Here is a 20,104-nt window from a genome sequence, read left to right as displayed (position 1 = left end):
TACCCACCTCCCCCCAGGTCGAATATGACCCATCCACCACCACCCTCTGAGTGCGACCCCGTTTGCTGCTGCCGACACCACTGCTGGTGTCTGCAGGTGGTTCCTACTCACCAACCCCCCTCCCCTCCCACCACCAACACCACTGCCAGCATCTGCAGGCAGTCCTCACTCACCACTGACGATGCCACCTACAAATGGTGCCCGCCCAGTCTTGGGAGCCACCAGTTGTTCATGATTTCTGCTACTCTACTGGGTTTCTTCTGGAGACAGCCCACTGGTGATCTTGTTCTGAGCCACTGTGATGGAGAAATCCTGAGGTCACAGTCACCGGTGAAAGTTATTGGGTGGTTACAAGTAAATATCAATTTGCTGTTTGGTGGGTGCACAAGAAATGATGCCCTTTGTGGTGCCTAAGTCCACTGAGGCACCAGCACATGAAACAGGACAGGGGTGGGCAAAATGGTGGATCTGGCTGGTGGCCGGACTCCATTTCCCAGCAGCCCCTGCCTGTGTCATTGCAGCCAGTTTCCAAGGAGACCCCAGCAGTGGCAGGGTCATGACAGTGTGGGACCAGCGTTTCCAAGGAGACTGGCCTCAGCAGCGCTGCCAGGACACACAGCTGGGTGGGGAGCTACTCCAGGGCCAGGGCTGGGACCTTGCAGTGGTGACTGTGCAGCGTGTGGGCAGCGGATCTCAGTTCTGCCCCAGCTCTGGACCATGCTGTCACTGCTGCAAGATCCCAGCCATGGAGCAGCTTCCTTGTTCCCAATCCACCCTGCAGGCCAGACTTTGCCTGCCCCTGGAATAGGGTTCAGCCTCACAAGTTTGCTTAATACAAATAATAGTCTGTATTTACAGAATGTGCTTTATCCAGTGGTAGACATGAGACATTGATCTAAGTTAGAGCAGAAACCCTAAACTTCCGCTGTGTCCCTGGGGAGCAGCAGTAATATCTAAGGCCTTCTCCAAAAAGCTAAAGGGTTTCCTCTTGGGGTCTTCATCAGCCTGTGTATCAGCCATGCCTTAATAAACCACTGACTTTAAAGCCTATGGATTTGTGACTGCATCCCATAAGCAAAATCTTCACTGTAGTGGAAGGGGATTGAAGGAAGAAGCGAGTGGGAAGGAGGAAGGTGAAGGGGATAGGAAGAGAGAAGGGAATAGTGAGCTTCAGGCCAATGCAGAGGGGTCTAGTCTCCATTCACTCATACCTGTTGGGGTTATTTCCCCAAGCACTGAGCACATTCATGTATCATTAGTTATACCATTAAATTAGTGAGAATGGTTGATCCCATTGCTAAGAAATTCCTCTCTCTCATAATTTCAGAGATGACAAGAAGGACGGCCTCAAATTCTACACTGACCCTTCATATTTCTTCAACTTATGGAAGGAGAAGATGCTGCAGGCAACTGAAGATAAGAGAAAGGAGAAACGCAGGCAAAAGGTAAAAGCAACAGAGAAAGCTCCCAGTCAGGCTGTGATGAGGCCTGGGACCAAGTCTGGAATTAGTTCAAATTCTGACACTATGTGGTTCTAGTTTGTTTCTCCATCCCCTTTTCTGTCTCTGGTGCAGGGACAGTATCTCTTTTTGTCATTTGCAAGGTGCCTCTTACCTATTATCTTCTCTAGTCATGATCTCATGTCATGACAGTGCTGCTTAGAAAGGGGACTCATGGGGGAGACGTACTATTGTCTCAACCAGTGCTTGCATTTGTGGCTTCTGTGGCATTCACAGCCCCTGCCAGGCCAAGAGGCTTGGGGCTTTCATATCCCTTTCTATGTGCCAGTCAACAACTGCAAGGCTTTTACATTCAGGAAACATATAGGTCTCCTACTCCGTAGACTGTAATACATGAACCTCCTGAGAGCCGTTTTTGAAGATGTGCCTCTTTGGTGATTTATATCACGCTGTGATCTCAGTCTAACTTTTTATGGTTTAAAAATCATTCAACCTTAGTTGGAGCTTGCTGAATGCTTTGCTTCTCTTTAGTTGGCCCCTGAGAGCAGAGACACAAAGGAAATCAGGGTTTCAGCTGTAGTGAATAGATCCCTTTCCACTTACACCATTGCCTTTATGATGTGGACAAGTACTCTTCACAGTAAGAGAATAGGTATAAAGCCTGTTTCTCTACTTCTCCACTCCTCTCTCACAATTGGATGTTGCTGCCTCCTCTCTTGTCCCATTCATTTTGGTTAATGTATAAGTCTAATGGGAGGTATAAGAGCACTTTAAGTAGGGCTGGATTAATTAAGTCTAAAGGCTTGGCTAGTTCAAGCAGTAAAGGTTTACTCATAAGAGTTTCTTATCCACCCTAAAGCTGTTATCTGCAGCAAGCCTGAGTAGACCTGAATTTCTAGGTTCAGTTTTCTGGCTTGTCAGTACTGTGGTTCAGGCTTCCAAATCTGTGGGTAGGTTGGACCTGTTATTCCACAGAAGATCTCTAGGATTTATGAGGACCAAAGCTCTCACAGGTGATGGTACCAGTAGATTACATGTCTGCTATACCAAATATTGCTCACAGTTTTCAACTATATGTGTACTGGCCTGGTCCAAGCTCAGCCTTGTGGCATCTAGGTCAGCTTGGCTTTGGATGGGCTGGGACATAGATACATGAATAAACAGCAGGACTCGTGGATCAGGAAAGGATCAGGAACTTAGAAAAAATAGCAAAAGCTACTGAAGGACTACATCATGGTGATGGGGAACCTTGATCTAGAATAATATGAATGTGAATAATATGTTGTCATAGTTACCCTCATCCACATAGTCTAAACTCCTTGTGTGTCATCCAGCTCAGGCAGACATAGCACTGTCTACAGCTGTTAGGTGGTCACCCAACCTGTTAAAAGAAAGGTGTTTATTTGCTTCTAGGAGCAGCGGTTAGTAGAAGATTCCACTCGGGAGGTCAAGAAAGTGAGAAAAGCCCGTAACCGGCGTCTGGAGTGGAACATGATGGCGTATGATAAAGAATTCCGACCCGATAACAGGTTCTCACCATCCCCATATCACATGGCCTCATCGGAAGGATCACTGTCCCCAGATAATAGGCAGGTTTTATGTATTACACATTTAGCCCATTGTTTTTTTTCTTTGCTTTTCTTCACTTTTTCTTTTCAGTTTTCTGGATATATTGATTGCTCATGACAGTGAAGGACTCTTAGTGCTGGCTAGGAAGCAGGCTTAGGGAAGACAGGCATTGTGCCAACAACGCCCCCAGCCCACTGCACCTCTACCCTAATGTACAGTGCCACCTGCTGGTTTGGACCTGAGTCTGACAAACCATGTCTCATGTGACATGGGTTTTGTGACCTCCTTGTGGACAGGCGATAATATGGGACATTTCCATTTGGGACCTAAACTAGATCTGCAGAGGTGTCAGGCTGGTTCATTACCCTGCAGAACTCTTCCTGTCTTCCTACTCTGCTTGTACTGCCCCAATACTGCCTCTTGTAGGTTTGTATAGCAAAAGCTCTGTTATCCGGCATCCCCTGGGAAAAAATATGCCAGTTAAAAAATCAAATGTGCACCGTCTGGTGTACTCCCTGGTGTCAGTGTGCCAGGGGACAGGGAGGGGGCCCCTGCACAGGCTGCTTTGCCCTGAGCAGGCTGCTTTGCTCCTGGCCATGGGCCGAAGAAGTGAAGGAGAAGAACTTAGCTCATGGCTGAAACCAGAAGTGGGACTTCCAGTTTCACTTTTACTGTGTCCCTTGGATGCTGGTTAGTGGAGCTTTCTGGTTGATAAAGTGCTGGATAACACAACTTTTGCTGTACTTTGTGGCAACACCTCCCATCTCCCTATGTTGATGCCTTGACCCCAAATGCCAATAGGTACCATCATAATCCCCTTGACCTCTCCCAACTTCACTTCCCATTCCTGCCCTCCATCCAGGAATACAACCTTTGATATTTTTGTGTGCAACAGATCTTATGCATCAGATGCAGCTGATCACTCATACCCTGCCAGCCCTAACCACCCTGCACAACAGATACTAGCTCCAGCATCACATCTGTCAACAGACAACAAAGAGGTCATTCTAGTGACCAGCCAGGCCCAGGAACATGTATACAGACCTTCAGCAGCAGGAAGTCGACAGAACAGTCTCAGCCGTGTCCAGCAGCCCCATGTACCACAACCTCCAGAGACTATACTGAATGGACCAAGACCTCAGATAGTCAAAGAGTATGGGTATGGAATTCAACCTTCTTTCTTTCATTATGAGACCTGTTTTTCCCCTTTTAAAATGAGTGTAGTGCTTTGAAAAGATGACATCAACTGCCCTGGAAAGGGAAGCCCTCTATCCATGACAAGCATAAGCTAGGCAGCAGTTGTCACATAGGCTAGCCCTCTGGCAGTCCCCTCAGCCTTCCTGAGGGGGGAGACCGTAATTCAGCCTCCAGTGCCCATTCATTTTTTCAGCCTTCTTCTCAGGAGGTTGAAGAACACCAGTTACGGCTGTCTGTGAGGGTGGTTTATGTGAAGTCAACACATGTCTAAAAAGAACAGCACTGGAAAAAATACCATCTCCTTTCACCACAGTGCTCAATTAGTGAGAGTTTTGGACTGGTTCAAGACTGGTTTGAATTCTGATTAGTAGTCCACACCTGAGAAGTTCTCTGCCTTATTCCCAGTCCCTTGACCCATCCAGCCCTCTCCCAGCAGTTAGCATCATCCAAATAGAGGATAGCCTTTATCATTACCCAAACAGAAACTGATGCTAAAACAGTCGTGCACAGGTTCAAATTCCAATCTCAGTCACTTCTCTGTAATATTGTTGTAACAAGGGCCTGCCCCAGGGGCAGCCATGAAGCCCCCTGGTGGCTGCTTAGCCTCTGTTGTACCTTGTTCTTGAGGCCCCCTCCCATTTTGCTCATCTGCCATGCCCTAATGTGAATATATATTTAGAAATGGGGCCAGGGATCCCTGAGCAAGAACTCATCCATGCTATCATTGCACATCATTCACAAGCTATGGTCTAATTGCTCATCCCTTAAGGGCTAATTTTGTGGCCCCATCGTCTCCCCTTCTAGCCATGCCCAAGCCTTGCATATATTACCAATCAATCAATTCAGTGGCTTCTCTAGCCCTATCTTTGCCACCCTCTGGATGCTGGGCGCTCTCTAGCCCCATCTCTGCCCCTCTCTGCACATTGGGCTCTCTCTAGCAACATATCCATTTCTTTCTATGCCCTACTCCCAGGCTTTGGCCTTGATTCCAGATATGTTACCTGCTCAGCCCTGTTCCCAGACTCTGGCCCTGCTCCTGGGCCTGCTGGGCCCTCCAATCTCCCCCACTAGTCCCAACCCCCAAACCACCGGTGCTCTCCAGGCAAGTCCACACTATTGTACTTACCTGTCCTTCTCCTGGGCTCAAGGTATCCATGGTGTAAGTTAGGGGCTCCTCTGCTGGCCTCCTGGAATTCCTCTCATGACCTGCTGCAGCTCAGGCCCTGGGCTTATATATTCTCTAAACCTGCCCCCCTTCCATTCCTCTTCCCTTAAGTGCCACCTGAGCCCTGTCTCCAGCCTTTCTCCTCTTAAAGTAACAGGAGCTCCCTACTACAACCATACAACTGAGTGCAAAGATATGTCTGAGAGCAGAATTCAGATCAAGATGGTTGTTGCCCACTAGGAGATGGGAGTGTGGCCTGAAAACTGTCCAGAACCTTGGGCAGCTTTCTGTTGACATTTGCATAGGAGACACCTGGCCTGTTCTGCAAGCCTTTGTCTTCCTGTATCTCTGTGCACGTCAGCCTCCTATGGGAGATCTTACCCCAGAGGCAAAATATAGAGCAAAGCACAGGATTAAAAATAATTCATCATATTCATTTGAAATATGGCCATAGTCCTCCAAATGGCCCATTTGGGCTTCAGGTACCATTGTGTGTGTGTGTATCTGGCCAGTTTCCCCTTCAAGTAAAACTATTTCAGCCTTCAGAGCTCTATATGCAAAGTTTTCTGTGCATTGACACAGTGCTTCTCCTAGTCCAGCATCACTTTGGACATCGAGGAGACTTGATGCCAGATGCTTTAGGGAAAGGTATAAACTCATCTGATCTTAAAAATTAATCTAATGGCACAATCCTATAAAATGGGAAGGAAATTTATTCCTCCCTTGAGATGCCAAACAAACCCTGAAGCGTGAGGACTGGTGGCTGTTGTAACTCTCACCTTGCTGGTATAATAGCAAATGCTGTTTCTGGCAAGATGCAGTGAGATAACTTGCTTTTTGAATGAATGTATAAGGCCTCATTGCAACACTATTACCCAGCCCTTTGAAACTGCACAGGCCAAAAGACATTTTTCAAATAACAGCTAGGTGACATTTTTTCTTTTTGGTGCAGCTTTCAGTGTGTCAGGCTGTGAGCCCTTGTCACAGCAATTGCTGCCTAGGAACATGATGGATTCAGCCAGAACTCTGTGTTCCCTTGACTTTTTCTGTGTTTAAATCATTAGACATCCAATGTGTTTCCAGCATAGCTTTTCAAAGGGGAATATGAAAATCAGGTGTCCCTTGACCAGAAGAAATGAAACCTTCCAAGAATATTGAATCTGCTTTGATTAGAGTCTCAGTTCCCATCAGGTTCTGTTAGCTTCCATACTCTAGTTTGTATTATGCAGATTTTGCTTCTCTGTCTACTCTTCCTCGTCACTCCCCACATATATTCCACACACATTTTAAATACTCAATGAATGACACATCAGTGCAAGATACTTTTGTACTGCTTATACCTCCCTTTTCTGACCTATCTTCATGGCCTTGACACTTCTGTAGCAGTTACACTTGCTTGACCCAGGTCTGGATTTCGGCCCAGTATATCCACCTGCAAAGGCCACCTTCTGTGTAGTTCGTATGTGTGTGCATCTTTCAGGACACAGATAAGATAAATAGGTATGAACCACTTTAAAGGCAGCCACCTCTGGAATAAACAGGGCAGCTGGTTCATAGCTGCACCAAGCAATAGTTTAGATCAGAAAGCAGAGACAAATGCCCAAGTTGGCTGCAGCCCAAACTGAGTTGGGATCTGGCTGGGATGGTATTAAGGTAGGTGGCACTGAGTGGAGTGTCCTTGGTTTTCTTTCTCCTCTGAAAGGTTATTGACGCATAGGATCTGTTTCAGTGAGAGTGATTCCACTATTGCTATTGATTTGCTTTCTGTTCTTTAATTGTTGCAGCCAACAGCAGATGCCCATGGCAGAATACTTTGTGCCTCCTGCTCCTCCGCCCCCACCCCCTGTGATACCTTCTGCTCAAACTGCCTTCGACAGCCCCATCTCAGCACCCCCCGCTCTGGCTACCAGTGCCACAGCATCCATGGCTCACTCGTCCTATGCACCTTCCCCACCTCCAGCTCCGCCCTGCCCATATTCTGCTTCTCCTCCTCAGACTGGCCCCATGGGCCCCCCTGTTGCCCCTCCCCCTCCTCCACCTGGCCCTCCAACAGTCACTGCTTCGCCAGCTCACTCAGCATCACCCCCCACCGTTACGGTTGAGCCTCGGAAACCTCAGATCCCTCTGATACCAATGAGCGATGCCAGGAGCGACCTGCTTGCTGCGATTCGTAGGGGTGAGTTACGTCCCTGGACATCAGCACTGGCCTTACAGGAGAGAGTGTGAGTGGGGCAGCAAGTTCTGCTGAGACTGCAAGAGAAGTGCAGAAGAATGGGGGGCAGCTGCAGAGAGAGACCTGCACTCCAGAGGCCCAGTCCAAAGCCCATTTAAATCCAGGGAAGGTCCTCTACTGGACAGAGGTGAAGCAGATTTTGTTGGTGACAGGGCTGGTTAAGAAAAAATCCAATACATGGCTTCAAAAGTGATAGAGGAATTATTTAGGGTAGCAGGAGTAGAAGACAGCGGGTGAAAAAGAGCAAAAAGACTATTTAATTTGTATTTCAGAAAAAAAAATATACTCCTCACACTGAAGTTTAGCCTTTCAGAATAACTGGTAGAAGTCCCATCACATGGGGTACTTGACATTGGACCCTATAGAGAACTTGAAAATATCTAGTAAGGATCAAATTTATATTAGCTACCTTGAGGATCCTAGTTGATAGTAGGGGCACACATACTCTAATAGGTCTTTTCCATCTCCGTTTCCTACAAAGAGCCACAGGCTGAATAATAGTAAGGGAGACAGGCAGTGGCTTTGGAGTCCTGGTAGTGCCTTGGTGTGTGTTTGTGTGTGCTTGTGCTATGAGGCGTCCTTCACTGAAGGCACCGTGTTTTCATCTCTGGAGGTCTCTGGTTCAGTCCACTGTTTCAGCCAATATGGCAGCCATCAAGCACACTCATAGGTCAACTGGTAGCAAGCTGGTCTTGCTGACCTAAATGGTTTTCCACCTTTCTTTAATGCAGGAATTCAACTCCGAAAAGTCCAGGAACAGTGGGAGCAGGAGGCAAAGAAGGAACCAGTTGGCAACGATGTGGCTACCATCCTGTCCCGCAGGATCGCAGTGGAGTACAGTGAATCCGACGATGACTCGGAATTGGACGATAACGAGTGGTCAGATTGAGAAAGCTGAAATGCAGTGTTGGACTGTCTCTCTCCCACTTCTTATGTGCCACAGGTGTGTATTAGTGGGCTTCCCCAAAAGTAAATACTGAAAGCCATTAGCAGTTATGGTAGTGTGACTTGCTTTTATGCTCTGTTGCATTGTTTAAAAAAATTGCAGTATCATCACCATTGGTGAGTGCATTGGGCGAATGCACTTTAGAAGCAGGATAACCAAAATTTGCCCATAATAGCACTAGGAGTAAACACAATACTTCAGTCTTTAATAATGCTGAAAAACACTACTGGGTCGGGATCAATGGAGTTACTCTAGATTTATACAGGTGTGACAGAGGTCAGAAGCTGGCCCCAGGTGTGAATTTTTAGAAAGGAAATTGCATAGGCAGCACTGCTTATTCAGCTAGATGTTAACTGTGTAATGAAAAACTCCTGGAAAAGAATCATGTTCCCTTAGAAAACCCAACCGCATGGTTATAGATGTCTAGAGACCACTGTTCTTGTTTGTGTTTTGCTCAGAGCTTTGAAATTCTGGGACTATGGGCCTCATGACCAGGGACAATCTGTGTTCATTGCTCTGCCAATTACAGACAAGAAGCGTTTGTTTTTGTCGTTCACTTTGCTTTGCAACAGTCACAAAGGCGAGTTCAGTGCCATATCCCACTGTCACTTTTAAAAGCACTTCATGAGTAGGCTGAGATGTTTATGGTGTGCTTAAATTTCCATCTTGACACTCAGGTTCCCTGGAGAAAAGTGTGAAGGGGAAGTTCAGTATAAACCATAGAACCAGCTGTCCTTTTGCAGCCAATAAAGAAACAACACCCTTGTCACTGCTTTGAATGCTGTAAGGCATATTGCAGGTGCAAAAGAGTGAGCAATTTAATTTAAGCTGTCTAGAGAAGATTCTTACAGCCCTGAAATTAATGGCTGTTTGAACTGTCTTAATTTGGTATTTGCAAGGAAACTCACTGAGTGAAATGGTGCTCTTAAGTCACCTGTTTGAAATACACAGTGAGCAATATTTGTCCTTTTGGGTTGATTTTGTTTTTCACTCTCTAGCACTAGAGGATATGCCTGCATGATGTGAGGTTAACTCAGGCTTATTGAGTTACAGAAGAAAAGGGTTAACGAGGGCCCAGTTCTTCCACTCCAGTGATGGAGTACAGCTAACCTCGTGATGACAAGTAAAACTTGGCAAAATAGGGCCCTGGGTTATAATGCCGAAAATAGCACTTTGGTTTAATTAAAATAGAAAGCAACTTAAAGAAGTATTTGCATGCAGATATTAAGGGAGAAGACACTGGAAGCCAACAGGATCCTGCATGAAATACTGAAAATTGCAGCCAGTCACAGCTCTAGGAGAATGTGAAATGGGTTCTGCTGCATAGAAAACAAGCTAGTGGCCGTCTTGATTCTGATTGCAGTATGTGGCCATATAAGGCCCGTGTACTGTAAGGGACCTAAACACACACGTGCTTCTAGCTCATCAGTGAGATCTCCATTCTGACTTCCCTTGACTGCAGTCCCATCTCCCATCTGACTTTAGAGTCCTGGATGGTGGAGGAAGTTGAACTCTCTTTCTAATGGGAATCTTGCACTTAGGTCCACCTCCTGGCTTTTAGGCCATGACAAATGAAGGATACAGACAGGTAAGAGTCAGCCGCAGTGTTAGTGCTCCATTCTCTGAAGGTAGAGAGACTAGGTGAGAGACAGAGAGGGTGCTGGTTGGAGTCCACAAGTGTCATTGCATACAGAGCACCATTTAGCTGGTGCAAAAACTCACCCTCAGTAACTTGGTAATGTCAGTGCTGAGCTGTACTCTAGGTATTCAGCTGTTTTCCTCCTAGAGAGGAACTTGTTCTTGTTGAGACATAATGAATACAGTCTGTAATCCCAGCCATCCTCTGGCAATTGGTGGTCCTGATAACTAACAGCTCCTTTACTAAAAGGTTATGTGTTCTTCAGGACCTTGATTCTCCTGCTATTTGCTCATGAGCAGTAACAACTATTTTCAAGGAGGCCATTACTTGCTTTGTCTAATGAAATTATAACCTGTCCCATGAATTTAACCATATTCAACTGCTCCCATCCCAGTACCTCCTTTAGACCATTAAGGATTGGTTTGTGGCTCTGTGAGATCCAGGCATGCCACATTCTCTTCCTTCTTCAGCAAATATGTGGATCAGTCTGTGGGTAGTGCTGTGTCGTCTAAATGATTTTTTTCATGTGACTGTGTTGGGGAGAAGAGCTCAAGAAATAGTGCTAGTGCACAGGACTGCTTGTAATATATTGTACAGAAGTTTGTGGGTTGGCACATCCATTTCTGGGAGTGGCAAATGGTACCTTTGAAGGGGGTCCTGATGGGTTGAAGCACAGGAAGCTACTATGTGAATGACCTCTTGAGGCACAGTAAGCTACTATGTGAATGACTCTCCAGTTCTAACCATGTATCTTAAACTAAATCGAAAAGGCTTTTGGGGTGGGGTGTGGTCTTCTCTTAAGCAAATCTCTGACTTTCATCAGACTGTACGTCTGAGTGAGAGTTGTACGTCATAAGCTTGTATTTTATCTTTGAATCTCATGTCATGATAGTGTTACTGATATGACTATTCCTCAAACACCTGCTCCTGCTTTGCTCATTAAGACCTGGTTTAAAGTCCAATGAGATAGGACTGCTACTAACAAAACATGTTATGGCTGAAGTGTGGTCAACACTTAGGTTCTTATGTGAGGGACCCAGGAACACAGGATGAGCCACACTAGGTAGGATCCCAGGTCCTTCAAGTGCAATATCTGGTCTTCAGCAGCAGCCAGAACAGAAAATAGTGATAGCTATATGTGATAGAAAATCCCCATAATGCATTCAGCTGGTTTTTACAGAAACAAGGGAGTGGAATATGAAAATTCCCTATATGAACTGAATAGCAATAGTTCCTGATACAGATGACATCCCAGCCAAAGGGAGGGACAAGGAAAACAAGACAAGGACCCAGTAAAATGCAGCACAGCCTCCCAACAACATTGACCTAGAAGAGAACAGCTCACATGCAAAGCCTCTGGAGGAGGGAATGTTTAGCTGATTTGGAAGGAGCAGCAGAGCTGAACTGGGAATTCATGGTTTGCAGTGGTTACTAGAGGCATTTGCTCTGGACATCACCCTCACTCTGCCACTGTCCCCCTGAGCAGTGGAAGAGACAGAGACAGCAAACTGCTGAATAAACTAGTAGTCAAAACCTGATGTCTTTGCTCAAGCAGAGGAATGCTGAAGTGATGGAGATACTTTCCTCAATGAGGTGGACAGGACTTGACCTTATGACAAAATAAGAAAAGGCCTTGTTGGTTGAAAGTAACATTTAAACAATCACGTATAAGTATTTATTGTATAGTGTTGTTAATATATGTGTGGTTTTGATATGATACATACATGAAAAGAAATACCAGATAAAAAGTTTTTATTTGCAAAATGAAAATATATATGTATATAATATAGAGAGATAGAGAGGGGAATAATGAAGACATTAATTGCCTTTATCTTTTATATTCATTCTATATTTATTTCATTTGGGCCATAGGGCTGTGATTAAGCAGTGATGAGGTGGGGCAACAAACCCTGAGCATTTCCCCCTGTCAGTATGGGTAGAGGCAAGGAGACAGACAGGCATTTGTGCAGGAGGGCTAAACCGCTCCTTGCTATGTTTGACTGGCCAGTAAGAATGGGACGGACTGATGAGGGACTTCCCTTTCTGGCTCTTTGCAATGGCTGGGCATGATGCCTGCCCTACCATAGTGGGTTTTTAAGATTGGAGCAATCTTATAAAGAGTGGCCAGCTGGACTTTGCAAGGTGTGTGGTGCAGAGCTGTAGGCACGATGCCTCTGAGCAGTGATTCTCAGCCAGGCTGCTGGGGCACCCTGGGGTGCTGCGAGATCCTTGAAGGGTGCTGCAGAAACTATGAGGAGATCAGTAGATAAGGGCAGGCTCTGGCTCTCCCTGCCTGGTTGCTCCCCACCCCCACTGCTAGGCCTGTCTGCAAGAAGGTAAGCACTGCAGTAAATCAGTTAGCTTTTTAAATGGGTGTCAGTCAATTCACAAAAGTTATGGAGGGGCCTTGAGTCTAGTGCAGAGTGCCTTGAGTCTAAAAAGGTTGAGAACCACTGCCTTAGAGAATGGCCTACAGAAACCAGTGCCACATACTGGGCCAGGGGCTTAACACTGCAGAACCTAATTATGCTCCTCTTACACTGGTTTTGTACCTGGCTAATGCCATTACCTTCATGCCCCCAAATTACACTCGTTTTTCTGACAACCATAATCAGGCCCACAGACTCACCCAGACATTGGCCACTCACAGTGACAGATTCTGCCTGTTTTATTCAGGCTAATACTAGTGAAGGTCATGGAAGTTGCCTTACTAGGACTTATTAGGCCCAAGCTAGCCCAGCCAGACCAGGGGAGGATTGTTCCCTGTAGTATATATCCTAGCACAGAGATGTGTAGTGATTTTATTTTCTGCGGGGAGGCGTTAGCCATCTTCCTGAAATTGCCTCTTGGTTGTTATGCAATATCTTTAGGAGCAATTAGGGCAAGATGCTCATCTGAGATATTTAAAAAAGATATATAGTAAGTGTGTGTGTGTGTGTGTGTGTGTGTGTGTGTTGTTTGCAGAGATACAGTGCAACCTCAAACCCTCTCTGTTCATGAGAGCCACAGGAGACCAGTGGACTGGCTTTTGCTTCCATATTTATTTCCGTTCTGGTACCATACTTTCCCCTCTTCTCTCTCATAATTTCCACCTGATTCTTAGCACTTGCTGATGGCCTTTTACTGCAGCTCTGTTTAGAACAGTTCCTCCCCCTTATAAATAAGCTTATTTCATACAAAAACGTTCAAAAGGCAAAGCAGGAGGAATCATGACTCAGGCGTCTCATCCATCCGTGTAGAAGACATGATGGGCCAGATCCCCAGCTGGTGGGAATTGGCTTAGTTCTATAAAGCTACACTGCTTCGTGTCATCTAAAAATCTAGCCATCTAGAGTACATTTTCTGTGGGCCGAATCCTATGAAGGGAAGGGGGATCATTTGCCATTGACTTGCGGGGCTCAGCACCTTACATGATCAAGAACATTGTGTATTTTTAGGCAGTATTAATACATTTTTGTTCCAAATTCTGTTAGGTGTTAAATAGGTAGAAGACCAGATCCTTCATTAGGATGTATCAGTGTAGCTCCAATGAAGTCCATGGTCCTATGGTAATTCAGCTGAAAACCTAGTTCATAAGCTTAGTGTTAAATATTGTGTGTATATGTGCTTATTTCCATACACACTACCACAAGTAGGCCAGGCAATATTATACAACCTGAAACATCTAAATCCCAATGTGGCACAATATAAAAGTGAATATTTAAATATTTTATCTAGTTTGGTAGCCATTAAAGATACAATCCAGGTCACAGCTGATTAAATTTCTACTCTCTGTCAAGTACATCAGAAGCAAGCTGAGCAAAACCTACTGTACACTGAGATATAATGTTTCATGTTAAAATATAGTCAGATAGTTTAGTGCCAACACGTTGCACAGTGCCAAACATTTAAAAACCAGATCTATCTATTGAGAGCTCTTGTTTCCATTTTATCAGTCTCGTCATGCCTGCCAATCTATGAACATAGATTAAAAATTCAAAATAAAAGATTCCTAGCAGGAGAAGCTGTATGTGGTATATTTACCACGTGAGATGTACTGAAGTCAGTTAAACACACTCTTTGAAACCTGCTTATGGGGCATTATTTGTAGTTTCTGCTCCATGAAGCTCACTGAGGACTTCTCTCTGCAGATCTGAGTTGCATGGGAAGTGATTCTCCATACTCTGCAGCTACCATACAGGAGGTCTGATGCCTGTGGCTCGTCATGATATTGTAGTCTGGGACAGGTCCTGCTGAAGTCAGTGAAAGTGCAGTGGAGTTTGGGTACAGGGATTGTACCCAATCTTTCTCCTTTTTTTAGTGGCAACTGAATCAGGCGTGTGATACTTGTGACAACTGGATCTCCTCACTGGATTGGTGACCTGAAAGAAAAGGGATTGTTTATTTTCAAACCTACCGCTGAAGACTTTCGAAACCCTGCTGTGAGGCAGTGAACTGGGGAGGAGGAAGCATTGCATCATACAGGTTCTCCTGCTTCTGAAGATGTCCCATCCTGTGAAGGTGACATTCTGGTGATTACCCATAATATATACTTTGGATTCTCCCAAGAGCCCTGCAGAAAGCTTTTTACCTTTAGATCTCTTTTAAGATGCCTGACAGACTTGTTCTAGTTGAGAAACACCTCCCCATAGGTCAGGCCTAGGAGTGTTTCCATGTGGGCGCAATGTGCTAGCAATTCCTCAGGTAGTACTTCATGTTATGGGGGCCACATGTGGTACAATCATGGTAGTCCTTACTCAGGCTGTGCTTCCACTGAAGCCACGAAGCCCTGTGTCTGAATCTGGGCTTCAGAAACAGGCCTGTCTTAATTCAGGTTTTAGTGATGAATGTCCTGTAACAACACAAGGAGGACAGAATCATAGATTTTCAAGGGGAAGGACGCATGGGGCTATTCCCTGGTTATTTGTCCATCATTGGTGGCCTGTTCTCCATTTATCCTGTGACCTGATGTGACCAAATCTTCTGATCCAAGAAAGGACGCTCTCAGTAGGAGGGTGGCTGAGCATTGGTAGAGGCCACTGCGAGAGCTTGTGGAATCGCTATCATGGATGTTTTTAAGAGCAGGTTAGACAAACACTTGACTGAGATGGTTCAGTCAGGGATGATCCTACCTGGAGCAGGGGGTTGGACTAGATGACTTCTGGACGTCCCTCCCAGCACTACTATTCTGTGATTCTAATATTCTGAATACAGTGGGATGGGACTGAGCCGAGTGTGCAGGAGGGTATGTAGGTGGCTCATCTGAGAGCAATGAGTGCACATGTCTGACAGAGCAAAGCTGTCTGCAGCAAAAGGCCCATGAAGGGGCACTTTTAGGCATAGCCAGTAGATTCATAGACCAAACAGTGCCTTTGTGTGGGTGCTAGAGTAACCACGGAGGCTGCCCGGTGAGTGGCAGTGGCGACCACTGGCACTCGAGTCGTGGAAGAGGCAGTCCAACCTGCCTGGAACTCGCCTATGCAAAGTTGTCAGCCTCTGTGCATGGAAGGGGATTTTGTCCCATGTCACAAGCTGTGTAACTGGATCCAAACAGTAATCCTGTTTATTCTTGTTTAGGTATACAGCATTGTAGGTCGGCATGGCACTTTACAGACAAAAATTAAAAGGCAAGGCCTCTATCCTGAGGAGCTTGCAGTTTACAGCAAAGAGCATATAACCTGCACTGCACTTTAGAAGACATCTGTTGTCAATCATTTCCATACTCATGAATTTGTCCTCAGATGAGGTGCTATCTGTGGTGTCATTAATTATCTCGCCACTACATTGTGATTTCTCTGTAGTGTCTGAGTAAAGACAGAGCACAAATGATACATGCTACTAGTGACTGACTGAAGGGTTTAAAGTGAGATTGGCAGGTTAAACTGATCGTCATCTCACAAAGTGATAGGATTGTTACCAGGAAGTAAAATACTGGTCTTCTTAAAATTGACATCCATTCTTCCAGATGTTCTTTCATTTTATTTGTCCTTCTTACTGTGGACTGAGTGAGACAGCCATGCTTCTGACCTAGCATGAAGGAAACAGGTCAGTGTTTTTGCTCATGAGTTTTCCATGGTAGAACTGGCTTGATACCAATAATGTCATAATTCTCAATGGATTGCTACATGATGATGTGTAAAGGTAGAGAGGTGGAGTGATTGATGGCTCTTTAGTGGCTGGCCGGGTTTTCTTCCAAATCCTAGTGGGCATATGTCCATTTCACAAGCATGGTCACAAATGACGCTGTTTGTTAGATGCATTGATGGAGGCTGAACTGTGCAACAAGAAAGCATTTATCTGTGGAGATGAACAGATCTGTCATCCCTCAGAGGGGTCTATCCAAATGAGTGTTGCAGCCCATGGCTAGTAAGGTTGGGAAGGAGGTTATGTTATCCCTACTTTGTGTACTTTGTTTCCAGAGCTGTCAATCCAGCACTTTACAGTAGCACTAAAGAGGCCCTCCAAAATAAAAAGTGGATATCCCTAACTTCTTTGTTTTTTGGTATCAGTTCATAAAGGGACCCTAACTAAGTGAGAAGCACCTTACTTAGTGGTGGTAACATTTAAATTTGGTCTCTGTTCTGTCATATGTATAATATGGGGTGTAGAGCACAGTGACATAGTAAATAATACATGCATTTTTTAATGGTAGTGTTGATAGCTAAGATTGAAGTTATGGAAGAAGTAAAAGGTTTATAGCACAGGCTAACAGATGGTGCATTATTTCCTTCCTATCATCATATTCTCTGCTAGAAATAACAGATTAGGTATAACATGCTAGCCTAGGCTCATAGACTGATGTTTTTTCTTACAAATAGCATGAATGGACAAAATGGACAAAGTATAGTGATTTCAAAATATCTAGTAAGAAAGAAGCCAGGTCCAGATATTTCAGGGGTGTTTATGTGTCTAAAGATACTAGTAGGCTCTTAGCAGGGTTAGATATCTAAACTTCCTAGTCACTTTTGAAAGTATCACTGGGTGCTTGTCTACGTCTTTAGTCACCTGAATAGCCTTGAATATGTGGCTTAGTATGCTAAATCCTTTCTAGCTATCCTACAGAAGGGCGTACCACGAGGTTTGCTGTACTCAACAGGAAGAGCCTGAAGACTGGTTTCCCTAAGGAGTGTTTAGAAATGCCTGACCAGCAATTGGAGTTGCACGTGCTCACAACTCTTATGCCACACTCAGTGCATGGATTTCATTAGTTTTGGGAACCCCTTCCTATAGTGTCTTGGTCTATCCAGAGCACAAAATACAGAGCAATCCACCAGAGAAGAAATGGTGCTAGGTGTGTTCTAACTGTGTTTAGCTAGTGCTTTATACTTGACTTCTATTAATGTAATGTACACAACATATAACTAAGCTTATTATCCATATATTTTGGAGGGTTGGTGGCATTAGTATTTATGCATCCAACCAGACCATGACATCTTCAATTACATTTTAATCAACAATCTAAGAAAATTATATGGTTGTCATGGCTAGATATGCCTGGCCATATATTCTAGCTTTGGGAGACTGACCTAGCTATCTGTATGATTTCACTCCATAACTTCTAGGCCTGTTAGATAATAATCATGAAACATGAATTGTACAGTGAGAATACTGTCTCTGTAGCATAGTGAAATGAGATTGATTCTCATTAAGATATTCCCTGTATTTTTACCTGGGATGTGTCCAGAGCCATGCTCTGGCTGCCAGCTAGGCTCCCTGCTAATTTGCAACATGGGTTGGGGGAGGGAAGAGGGGGTTGACACTGGGAGATCCTGATGTAAAAAAACCTGTGCCTAAAAAAAGTGGGGTGGCACACATGATGACAGTGTGCAGTGCCTGAAACTGGAGACTGGCTGGCTGGAGCCATGCTCCAGCTGCCAGTCAGGCTCCCTGTTGCTGGATCACTGTGGTTGCAGCCTCAGGAGGCCTCCAGGACCCCAGGTAAGGCTGCTGGGGCCAGCCCAGGTCCTGGCCCCAGCCTTTCCTGTCCCACCCAGGGCCACATGCTGCATGCCAGAGTGCATGTGCACAGGCGTTCCCCAGAGACAAGTAGCAGCGGCACATATTGTGTTGCTGCTGTTTGTCCCTGGGAAACGCATATTCCCACTCATGGAGACATGCCCCTGGTGTCCAATAAGCCTGTAAGGAATGATTCTCTGTGGGCTGTATAGGACTTTTACATAGCTGACCCTTAAAACTTTTTTTTGGAGATCTTTTGCCAGATCTGATTTTTGTTCAGCGAACTTCAGTTTTCTAAGATGCTTATCCTGCATGAGCACTGCCAGGGTCGTTATTCCAGCTTTCTTTTAGTCAAACAAAATACTTATTCATTTCAATGGGTATTTTGCTGGAGTAAATCCTTGGAGACTCTTTAAACTTTTAGTGGTACTTACAAGCTAAATAAGCTGAGATACAATTTGATCTTCCTAAATCAGGTCTTGCTGTGGTGTGGGAAGCTCTGGCTTCATCTCCATGAGACCAGGATAAGAGGCAGATGTGTTATGGGATGTGTGGGAGGGTGACCTATCACTCCATGGAACACGTGGATAAAACCTGCCCAGGCAAATGGCATGCACTGAACTAAAATATCCCCAGAAGGCAAGACAAACAAACTGTTATCAGCCAATACAAAGCTATGAAGGTGCTAACTGCTATGGAAGTTGCTAATTGTTAATGGATCAGAGATTTACTTTCCCATCCTGTGAATATTTCTTTCAAATAGACATAATCTCATGGAAATGTTCCCAACCAGCCCTCCAGAACTAGGATTTCCTTCTAGTAATTATAGTTGTATGAGAAAGGAGCAGAAGGACAGAACTAAGGAAGAAAGATTGAAATAAACTAGTCTGGTGCTTGGTTACGTCTCTGCCATTTGCATCTCTTCTGCTTAGTTTCCCTTGCTGGGCATGTGACTTTCTGTGTATTAGGTCTAAATCTCCTTTTGTTGCTTCCAGCTGGCTCTACAGTCTGGTTCTCTCATTTAGTTTGCCCCCCTTTTTTCTGATTTTGATGCAAGTGGTAAACACACAAGAAATGAATGTACAGTAAAGACTGAGACAGGCTGACATGAAACAACGGCTGCTAAGCAGACATGTATGAAGTTTGTATGATTTGTTTGTAAAATTTTATCAGTGAACCCTTTTTCTTGAGAATTTTCATTCAGTGTGGTCACTCTGTTAGGGGATCTGATAGGGAGAAGTCAGTATAACACCAAAACAAGTTTAAAAAGAGTTCTGGATGGGGCTCCAGATAGTGATAAATGCTCCTGCTTGAAGCCTAAGAAGTGTTTCAGTAGGCAGTTCTGTGGACCTTTCAGAAATTCATCATTGACCATCAGTGGCCATCATACCAGAGTTTGAAAACCACTGTATTAAGGCCAACCTTGTAAAAAAAAAAAACCAGGCACTGATTTTGGATGGCTGGGTTCCCACTGCTTACAGCTGAAGTTGAAAGTCTACAGCACTCATGAAAATCAAGGCCAATATTCTTCTGAAGTTCACCACCCAAAAATAGGAGCACTCATAATCAGTGACCACATTTGACAACTGGGCTATAGATAATGGGGATAGAAGAACTGAGGGAGTTGAGCAGATATCACAAGAAATTGTGATTCAGGAAAGAAATCTGTCCACAGCTATGGTAGGAAATGTTATATTTCTAAAGGCCTGGTTTTGGGTGACCCTAAGTTACTAACAGTAATGTTTTAGCTTGTAATCCATGTTGTAGATGCCTGATAACTGCACTAGCTAAACTGGACACAAAGGGAGACACTTGATATACAAAACTGGTCATCAGAGAACTGGACTGAAAACAAAGCTGGCCAAGACTAAGCCTAATGAAGTTGCCATGAAGAAAGACTGAGGGCATTGTAATTTCTTTTGTGGAATGTGACCTAATGGTTCCAGCATAAAGGACCGGG

General features: G+C 44.8%; 1 protein-coding gene across 1 annotated transcript in view; it reads left to right on the top strand.

The window, feature by feature from the left end:
• Nucleotides 1-12,438, top strand: part of LOC109300707 (wiskott-Aldrich syndrome protein family member 3-like) — a 22,968-nt gene extending 10,530 nt beyond the window's left edge. The window contains exons 4-8 of the mRNA XM_019521496.1: nt 1,328-1,445; nt 2,874-3,049; nt 3,925-4,188; nt 7,176-7,567; nt 8,356-12,438. Coding sequence (XP_019377041.1) covers nt 1,328-1,445; nt 2,874-3,049; nt 3,925-4,188; nt 7,176-7,567; nt 8,356-8,513 — 1,108 coding nt within the window. The 3' untranslated portion in view covers nt 8,514-12,438. The remainder of the gene's footprint in view (nt 1-1,327; nt 1,446-2,873; nt 3,050-3,924; nt 4,189-7,175; nt 7,568-8,355) is intronic.
• The last annotated feature ends 7,666 nt before the right edge of the window (nt 12,439-20,104 follow it).

Source organism: Gavialis gangeticus, unplaced genomic scaffold, assembly GCF_001723915.1.
Source record: "Gavialis gangeticus isolate Ggan-Ray unplaced genomic scaffold, GavGan_comp1, whole genome shotgun sequence".
NCBI classification, from domain to species: Eukaryota; Metazoa; Chordata; order Crocodylia; family Gavialidae; genus Gavialis; species Gavialis gangeticus.
This window is presented reverse-complemented; position numbering and strand designations above follow the sequence as displayed.